This window comes from Anas platyrhynchos, chromosome 2 (genome assembly GCF_047663525.1).
Source record: "Anas platyrhynchos isolate ZD024472 breed Pekin duck chromosome 2, IASCAAS_PekinDuck_T2T, whole genome shotgun sequence".
NCBI lineage: Eukaryota > Metazoa > Chordata > Aves > Anseriformes > Anatidae > Anas > Anas platyrhynchos.
The window spans coordinates 158,567,643-158,577,087 of NC_092588.1; the positions used below are offsets into that span (position 1 = coordinate 158,567,643).

Below are 9,445 nucleotides of genomic sequence, written 5' to 3' on the forward strand. Positions count from 1 at the left end.
GACACCGGGGGGGGGGGGGTGGCACCAGCCTGTCCCCAACCCCCCCTTGGGGGGGGCACACAGAGGGTTTGGGGACAGCGGGTTTGGAGACGCCGCGGGGGGGACCCTAAATATGCGGCGTCAGCGGGTTTTAGGGGGCACGGGGGGGGCTCCGAGCCCTTGTTAATATGGAAAAGGGGTTGTGGGGGCATGGGGGGGGCTGATTTTTATTTTAAAATTAAATAATGGGGGAAATAACGGGGGAAAAATGGGGGGGGGGGGTTCCCCTGCGCGCCCCAAATGCGCCCTCCCCGGGGGGTGCCGCAGCGCCCGCAGTGGCGCACGCCCCTTGTGCTTATTTTTTTGGGGCTAAATAAATAAATAAAGGGCTAAAACAAAAAAAAAAAAAAAAAAAAAGAAAAGAAAAGGGGGAGGGATAATAATAAAAAAAAAAAAAAACACCAAACCTGCTGACATCATCCGGGATGACGGGGCTCTGTGTGTGCCCCCCCCCCCCCCCAACACCGATGCTCAGCCTCGCCCGGCGCAGCCGCCGTCGCCCAACGTCGCCGAAGCGAAGCCAAGGCTGAGGGGGGGGCCTTGGGGGGGGGGTCCCCAAAACCCCTCGGCCATGCCCGGAGAGGAGGCCTCCAGCAGCCCCCCCGGGTCGCAGCCGGAGGCTCCTGGCCTCGCTCCCGGCCTCCAGCCTCTCTCGGGTTCGTCGGTGGCAGGTGAGGGGCTCGCGGCAACGCCGGGGATGGAGGCCCTAAAATAAAAGGGGGGGGGAGGCCGCGTGGGGAGGGATGGAGGGTCGGAGGCTGTAGGGTCGGAGGATGTGGGGCTGGGGGGATGGAGGAATGGAGGCTGGAGGGCTGGAGGGTGTGGGGCCAGAGGCTATAGGGCTGCAGGGATGGAGGCTGTGGGGTCGGAGGATGTGGGGCTGGGGGGATGGGGGCTGCAGGGACGGAGGCTGTAGGGACAGAGGATGTGGGGCTGCAGGATGGAGGGTGCAGGGATGGAGGGTGTGGGGCTGGAGGCTATAGGGCTGCAGGGATGGAGGGCTGGGGGGCTAGGGGGGTGGAGGCTATGGGGCTGGAGGCTGTAGGGATGAAGGCTGGGGGGCCAGAGGATGTGGGGCTGGGGGGAGGGAGGCTGTAGGGATGGAGGGTGTGGGGCCGGAGGATGTGGGGCTGGGGGGATGGAGGCTGTAGGGCTGCAGGGACAGAGAATGTGGGGCTGAGGGGATGGAGGGTGTAGGGTCGGAGGATGAAGGGATGGAGGGTGTGGGGCCAGAGAATGTGGGGCTGGAGGGCTGCAGGCTGTGGGGCTGCAGGGACGGAGGCTGTAGGGACAGAGGGTGCAGGGATGGAGGCTGTGGGGCCGGAGGATGTGGGGCTGTAGGGACAGAGGCTGTGGGGCTGGAGGGTGCAGGGATGGAGGGTGTGGGGCCGGAGGCTGTGGGACCAGAGGATGTGGGGCTGGGGGGGTGGAGGCTGTAGGGTCAGAGGCTGGAGGAATGGAGGTTGTGGGGCTGGAGGGACAGAGGATGGAGGGCACGGGGATGGGGGCTGTGGGGCTGGAGGATGTAGGGCTGGAGGGACGGAGGCTGTGGGGTCAGAGAATGCAAGGACAGAGGATGTAGGGCTGCAGGAACAGAGGGTCGGAGGGATGGAGGCTGTAGGGACAGGGGCTGTGGGGCTGCAGGGATGGAGGCTGTAGGGTTGGGGGGCTGGAGGTTGTGGGGACAGAGGCTATAGGGTCGGAGGATATAGGGCTGGAGGCTGTGGGGCTGCAGGGACGGAGGCTATAGGGCTGGAGGTTTTAGGGACAGAGGAGGACACAGGGACGGAGGATGCGGGGCGGCAGCGCTCGACCTGAGGCTTTCCTGCCCCCCCCTTTTTGGGGTGGGGGAGGGACACCACCCTGCCCCCCCCCGGCCCCAAATTGTGCCCCCGCTACCGGGAGACCCCACAACACCCAAGGGTGCCCACACCCCCCCCTCCCACCCAAGGGCCATCGGTCACCGCTCCCCAAGGTCACCCCACAGATATAGGGCCGGGGGGGGGGCCCCAGTGGTGCCCCCATCCCACTGCCCCCCCCCAGGGAGTGGGGGATATCGGGGGGGGGGGCAGTGCCCAAATGGGGCCGGGGGGAGCAGGGAGAGGATGGGGGAAGGTGGAGGGGGGATTAGGGCAACAAGGGGTTAAAGGGACCCTACAGAGCTGGGGGGGGGTCCCCATGGTGAGTTTGGGGCTGGGGGGGGCACAGGGGTTTAAGCCTATAGGGACAGAGTGGGGGTGCCCCAACCCCATTGCCCCCAGCCCCCTGTATCCCCCCCCAGCTTAATTTGGGGACAAAAAGCCCCCCCCCCCACAACCCCCCCATCCCCATCCTGGGTGCAAACGGGGATCCCAAAGCCCCCCCCCCCACAACACCCCATAAGTGCAGCACAAACATCACCCCAAAAAAATAGAGGGGGGACTGCTACGTCCCCAAAACCACCCCCAAAAACTGTCTCCATCCTTTATGGGACCCTCCCCCCAAAAAAAAAATTCCCAGGGGCGGCCCCTCCCCCTTCCCAGCAGCCCCACAGCCCCGCCCCCCCCCCCCCCGCCCCTATAAAACCCCCTCGGGTCCTGGGGGGGGTCTCTGGGTGCTGCTGGAGCCTCCCCTGCCCTATAGAGCCCCCTATAAGAGCCCTAGGTAATGGGGGGGGATTTGGGGCATTTTTGGGGTGATTTGGGGCTTTTTGGGGGTTTTATGGGGTGGGGAGGGCTGTGTGCCCCTCCTGTCTTTGGGGTCAGGACCCTAAACTCCACGCAGTGTTGAGGTTGTGATGGATTTTGGGGTGGGGGGGGTCTGTTATGTCCTCCCCCAAAATTGGGGGTCTCAATGTTTAGGGTTACCCCCCAGCCCTAAATGCCCTGGGTGCTGCTGTGTCATCCAGGGGATGGAACTGGGTGTGGGGGGGTCTGGCTGCTCCCCCCACCCCAAAACCTTAAATAGGGGGATTTATTTTATTTTTTTTGGGGGGTCACCCCTATAATCCTCCCCACCCCCCCTGTGTGTCCCCCCTGGGCTTAAATTAGGAACAAAAAGCCCCCCCCTTCCTGGGTAGGGACACAAAGGGGGGGCTCTACCCCATTTATTTTTTTTGGGGGGGTCTATGAGGACATAAGGGGTTCCCTGCCCCCCCCAAAATTCACCCCCTCTCTCCACAGCCCCCCCAGGGGACGTCGTCGCTGCTGTCGCCCCCCCGATGCCCACCAAGGAGGAGGCTCGCCCCCAACCCGAGGGGGCCAGCTGCGACGCCCCCCCCGGCCCCTCCACCCCCCATGCGGCCGAGCACGGCCCCCCCAGCAAGGGCTGCCCCCCCCCACCCCCCCAAAACCCCCCTACACCCCCTCTGCCCCCCCCTACAGACCCCTTGGACACCCGCATCGTGATGGGCGAGGAGACGAGCTGCCCCCCCAAAAACCCTCCAGAACCCCCCCACCCTTTTAACCGCCCCCCCCAGGCCTCCAACCTGGACCCCGACCTCTTCTTCACCGCCCCCTCCACCCCCGTGAGGACCGGGGGGGCTCGACCCCAAAAGGAGGAGGATGATGAAGATGAGGATGAAGATGGGGGGGACGTGGGGAGCGAGGGGTTGGGCTCCCCCCCCACGTCCCCCTCCGGATCCTATATGACGGCCGAGGGGGGCAGCTGGGGGTCTTCGGGCACCGCCAGCACCTCCCCGTCCTGCTCCCCAAATCTCCTGGTTGAGGCCCCCGACGGCGAGGCCGGGCCTGCGGCCTTCACCCACCGCTCCTCATCCTCCTCCTCTTCCTCCTCCTCCTCCTCCGAGGACGAGGACGAGGCCTCGGCGAGGCAGGAGGAGGAGGATGAGGAAGAGGAGGATGAGGATGGGGGCAGTGGGAAGGCGTTGGGGGATGAAGGCTCCCCCGGCGGCCTCATCCCCGCGGCCTTGCTGCCTTTCCGCGGCAGCCTCCTCTTCGAGGCCGAGGCCGTGGAGATCACTTTGGTGCCGGCCCAGCCGGCGGCCGAGCCCCTCTCTGAGGAGGATGAGGATGAAGAGGAAGATGAGGAAGAGGAGGATGAAGACGCCAGCACCTCGGCCTCCTTCCTCCGCTCGCTCTCCGAGACCTCCATCAACGAGGGGGTGGACGAGTCCTTCGCCTTCCGCGACGACACCTCGGCCTCCTCCGACTCGGCCTCCTACGACGGCGAGGAGGACGAGCGGCTCTACGGCACCGAGCGCCACGCCTTGGGGGGGCCGGGGGGTCGCCACCCCCTTCCCCTGGCCTCCGCCGGCACCCCCGGGGACCCCCAGCCTTCCTCAGGGGACATCGAGCTCCATCTGCGAGGCCGGGAGGAGAGGCCATCGCTGGGGGGGGCCCCAAATTGTGAGGCGGCCTCCGGGCCTCAAATTTTGGAGGCTGCCGAAAAGGGGGAGCAAGATGGTGCCCACCCGGCTGAGGAAGAGGAGGAGGTTGAGGAAGAGGAGGATGAAGAGGATGAGGAAGAAGAGGAGGAGGAGGTGGTGGTGGCCTCTGAGGTGGCCTCCGTTGAGGCTCCTGCCACAGAAGTCAACATGGAGTCAACGGGGGAGGCCTTCAGCCCCTCCTCATCCTCCTCGGAGCCGGAGGAGGCCTCCACCCTGGAGCCCGATGTCCTCCAAGAGCCCGACCCCGTCCCGGAGGAGCCACCCCATATGGAGGCTGCCGTCCCCACGGAGTCCCTGCCCTTGGAGGAGGCCGAGGAGGCGACACCAGAGGTGATGGAGGCCCCGGAGATGGTGGAGGCCCTGGAGGTGACGGAGACCCCAAAAGTGGTGGAGGCCCAGGAGGTCCCAGAGGTGATGGAGACCCCAAAAGTGGTGGAGGTCCCAGAGGTGATGGAGACCCCAAAAGTGGTGGAGGTCCCAGAGGTGATGGAGACCCCAAAAGTGATGGAGGCCCTGGAGATGGTGGAGACCCCAAATGTGGTGGAGGCCCAGCTGGAGACCGACCCTGATGTGGATCTGGAGGCCGCAGCCAGCACCCCACAGCCCCCCTGTGCCGGGGAGACCAAAGACCCCCAACCCCATGACCACGAGGGGGACGCCCCCACCCTGCCCACCACCAACGGCGCCCACGAGGTTGAGGCCACCGTGGCGGTGGTGGAGGCCCCGGAGCCTCCGTGCCCACCCCAAGAAGGTGACCCCGAGGACGAGGCCGGCAGGACGGCCCCCACCCCAAATGAGGACGCCCCTGAGCTGCAGGACGGGATCACGGAGGAGACCCCGGAGCAGGAGGAGGCCGTTGAGGAGGTCGAGGCCCTCCAGGAGGACGGGGAGGCCGCGGGCAGCGAGTCCCCATCGCCGGGTGATGGTGACGGTGACAGCGCCGCCACCGAGGAGCCGGGGGACGAGGACGAGGGGGGGGACGCGGAGGACCCCGAGGAAGCCTCCGGCGAGGACCTGGAGCCGGCCTCAAGCAAGGTGGAGGCCGAGTGGGACGCCACCGCCTCCTCCTCTTCCTCATCTTCCTCCTCCTCCTCCGAGGACTCCTCTCCCGAGCCCTTGGACACCTCGCGCTCCCGCACCGACTCCAGCTTCTTCACCGCCCCCGAGGACAGCGCGGGGGAAGGCCTCCAGCCTTCCTCCTCCTCCTCTTCCTCGCTGCCCCCCCGGCCCTGCATGGCTCTCTGCCTCCTACCCCCGGCCTCCTCCAGCCCCCCCCCGCCTCCTCCGCTGCGTTTCACCGCCTCGGAGCGGGAGGTGTACGTGGGGACCCCCCCGGCCCCCCTCGAACTGCTCCAACCCCCACCACCGCCACCATCATCATCCTCATCTTCCTCCTCCTCCTCATCCTCACCGCTCGGTGCCTTGCCGGAGAGCTCGGAGGATCGCCGGCGCGTGGCCACCATGCTGCAGGGCGCTTTTGGGGACCTCCCGGCACCGGGGGGGGCGGGACAAAGCCCCCCTCTCGTCGTCCTTGCTGCTGTTACGGAGCCTCCGCAGCCCCCCCAGGCTGAGGCCGAAGGCACCGTCATCGCCGAGCCTGAACCCAAAGACCCCCAGGAGCCGGGAGATGCTGGGAGCCCCCCCTGCACCCCTCCATGGGGTGAGGAGCCCCCGCTGCCCCCCGGTGAAGACCCCGATGCCAAAGTCCCGGTGGAGGGCGAGCACCCCCCGACACCCCCTAAACAGCAGGAGGAGGAGGATGATGATGATGAAGAAGAGGTGACAGCGGGACCCCTCCCCGAGGAGCGCGGGGAGGTTGCCCCCAACCCCCCCGAGGCCGTTTCGGTGCCCTCGGACCCCCCAGCAGAGCCCGGGACCCCCGAGGACCCCGCACCCCAAGAGGTCCCGGTTGAGGTTTCGGTGCCGGCCGCCTCCAAACTCGTCCAAGTGCCTCCTCCCGGCTCTTCCTCCTCCTCCTCTTCCTCACCGCCGCCCTCGGAGGACACCTCAGGGCTCGCCCCAAGGCTGGAGGAGCACCCGGCGGCCCCACCGGCCTCCAGGAAGAGGCTGGAGGGTGAGTCCACCCCATAGGGTGCCCCCCCGTCCCCATAGGGTGCCCTCCGTCCCCGTGGGGGTCTTTATGGGGTCCCCGGAGGTGTTTTGGGTTGGGTGGTGCTGGTTTTGGGGCGAGCATCCCGGGTACCAACCCCTGGAGAGGGTTCTGGGGTCTCTACCAAGCCCAATTTTGGGGTGAGGGGGCTTCCCCTTCTTATGGGACCACGGTGACCCCAATATCTCCCGTCCCCGGAGGCGTTTCGGGTTGGGTGGTGCTGGTTTTGGGGTGAGCATCCCCGGTACCAACCCCTGGAGGGGGTTCTGGGGTCCCTACCAAGCCCAATTTTGGGGTGATGGGGCTTCCCCTTATTGGGGTCACCGCGGTCCCCAAGATCTCCCATCCCCATGGGGTCCCCAGAGGTGTTTCGGGTTGGGTGGTGCTGGTTTTGGGGTGAGCATCCCAGGTACCAACCCCTGGAGGGGGTTCTGGGATCCCTACAAAGCCCAGTTTTGGGGTGATGGTGCTTCCCCTTCTTATGGGACCGCAGTGACCCCAATATCCCCCATCCCCGCAGCGCCGGAGCCGTCCCCGCAGAAGGAGAAGGCGCGGGGCAGGAAGGCACCGGGCGGCCCCAAAACCACACGGGGGTCGGAGGCGGCGGAGGGGGGACCCCGCCGGGCCCCCCGGGGCTCGGTGCAATCCGAATCGAGCTCGTCCAGCGAGGCCGAGCTGCCCTATAACTGCCCCGGCGCCCCCGAACACCTCCCTGCCATCGCCCTGCTGGAGGACAAGGCGGCGCCGCGGCGGGGAGAGGCCAACCATAAAGGTAAAGGGGGGAGATTTGGGGTTTTTTGGGGCGTTTTGTTTTTTTTTTTGGGGTGGTGGCGGCGTCTCCAATGTGGTCCTTTTGGATTTTGTAGGGTCGTGCAACGAGTCGGAGAGCAACGACGAATCCATCCCGGAGCTGGAGGAGCCCGAGGGCGCGGAGCCGCGGCCGGCGCAGACCCAGGTATAGGGTTGGGGGGGTTTCAAAGCCCCAAAGCCCCCATCCCGGGGCACCCGAGGGATTTTGGTGACCCCAACCCCATTACTTCTGTCCCTGTCCCCGTAGGCACCGCTCACCCACTCGCTGGGCACGGGGGAGGAGAGCATCAGCAAAGCCAAGCAGAGCCGGAGCGAGAAGAAGGCCAGGAAGGTGGGACGGGATGGGATGGGTGGTGCTGCCCTATAGGGTTTATTTTTGGGGGATATGGGGTTGGGATTAGACCCCCTGTGCTCCTCAGGGTGCTGTCCCCATCCCTGGGGTCGCGGCTGGGTGTCCCCATCCTGCTTTATCCCATTACTGGGGGTTGGAGACCCCCCGGGCACGGCCCTACAAGCCCCAGCGGGGTCTGTAGGGTTGATCCTTCAAGGCGTGACCCCAAAAAAAACCCCCCCAGGCCATGTCCAAGCTGGGCTTGAGGCAGATCCACGGCGTCACCCGCATCACCATCCGCAAATCCAAGAACATCCTCTTCGTCATCACCAAACCCGACGTCTTCAAGAGCCCCGCGTCCGACATCTACATCGTTTTCGGGGAAGCCAAGGTGGGATTTGGGATTTTTTTGGGGTCGGGGAGGTGGGAAAGGACCCTAAGGACCCTCTCCTCGTCCCCGCAGATCGAGGACCTGTCGCAGCAGGTGCACAAGGCGGCGGCGGAGAAATTCAAGGTGCCCATGGAGCACTCGCCCCTCATCACCGAGACGGCGCCCGCGCTCACCATCAAGGAGGAGAGCGAGGAGGAGGAGGAGGTGGGTGGGTCGGGATCGGGTTTTTTGGCCCCTTTTGGGATTTTTTTGGGGGTTGACGGCGCTGTTCCCGACCCCGCAGGTGGATGAGACGGGGCTGGAGGTGCGGGACATCGAGCTGGTCATGGCCCAAGCCAACGTCTCGCGCCCCAAAGCCGTGCGGGCGCTGCGGCACAACAACAACGACATCGTCAACGCCATCATGGTGAGCCAGGGGAAAAAAAAAAGGGATTTTGGGGTTTTTTATAGGGTTATCCCCATCCTGCAGCACCTGATTCTATGTTTTCCCCCCACAGGAGCTGACCATGTAGCAGCCGGGCCCCCCGGCCCCCCCTGTATAGGTGCACAGTTTTCCTCTTCCTATTTTTTTTTCCCCCTCCCCTACCCCCGAGCATCCTTTATCCCTTTACGCCTTCGCCTCTGTAATGCTCAATAAACGGCCTCATGCAGCACTGGGATCGCACCCCGCCGCCACGCCTGCTCATTTGGGGTCCCCTCTGGGTTTTTTTTGGGGTTTGGGGTGGGAACGGCCCCATTTGGGGTCCTCAGATTTAGGTTTTGGGCTCCCGGAGGCGAGCGAGGGCTCAGCAAGGAGACGAAGCGGGGTGGGTGCAGCGTTATATTTCCCTCGAGCCGTGCTCCGTACAGAAAGACACCAAAAAAACGCCCCCGACCCCACCCGGGGGGGGCTCCGGGGGCTCATTGGGGTGGGGAGAGGCAGCACGGGGCCGGGGGGGTCCCCATGGGGAACCCCAACCCCATAGCTCTGGATTTTAGGGCTGGATCTCGGCCGCCTCTCCCCGCAAACAGAGGATTTAAAAAAAAATAGAGCTGCTGGGTGAGATCCCTGTACACAACTGTTCCAAAAATAGCCTTTTCTTCCCCAATTTTTCCAGGAGTAGGCAGTGACGGGAGCGTCTGTGCGTGTTTTGGGGTGGGTTTGGGGTTTTTTAGCTCAGAAGGCACTGAGGGCTCGGCGGATCCAGGGCTGGGGGCTGATGCTCCCCATTGACGTTCCCCCTGGCTCTCAAGTTTGACTTTTTTTCTCCTTTTTTAAAGAAAAATGAACCTCGCAGCCCTGCTGCTGGGGGTGCAGGGGCTCCCCTTCGTCCCCTTAAATGGGGTTGAGCAGGAGGAGACCCCAAATTGTGCCCGGTGAGGTGGAAAAGTTGCTGC

The 9,445-nt window shown here is 65.1% G+C and overlaps 1 protein-coding gene across 1 annotated transcript; it reads left to right on the top strand.

Moving 5' to 3' along the window:
* Positions 1-479: 479 nt before the first annotated feature.
* On the top strand, positions 480-8,732 carry NACAD (NAC alpha domain containing). The gene is made up of 9 exons (XM_072034055.1): positions 480-710; positions 3,201-6,500; positions 7,057-7,308; positions 7,403-7,491; positions 7,594-7,677; positions 7,922-8,068; positions 8,141-8,272; positions 8,352-8,474; positions 8,566-8,732. The coding sequence occupies exons 1-9, from the start codon at positions 611-613 to the stop codon at positions 8,578-8,580; spliced, it is 4,242 nt and encodes a 1,413-aa protein (XP_071890156.1). The 5' UTR covers positions 480-610; the 3' UTR covers positions 8,581-8,732.
* Positions 8,733-9,445: the final 713 nt, after the last annotated feature.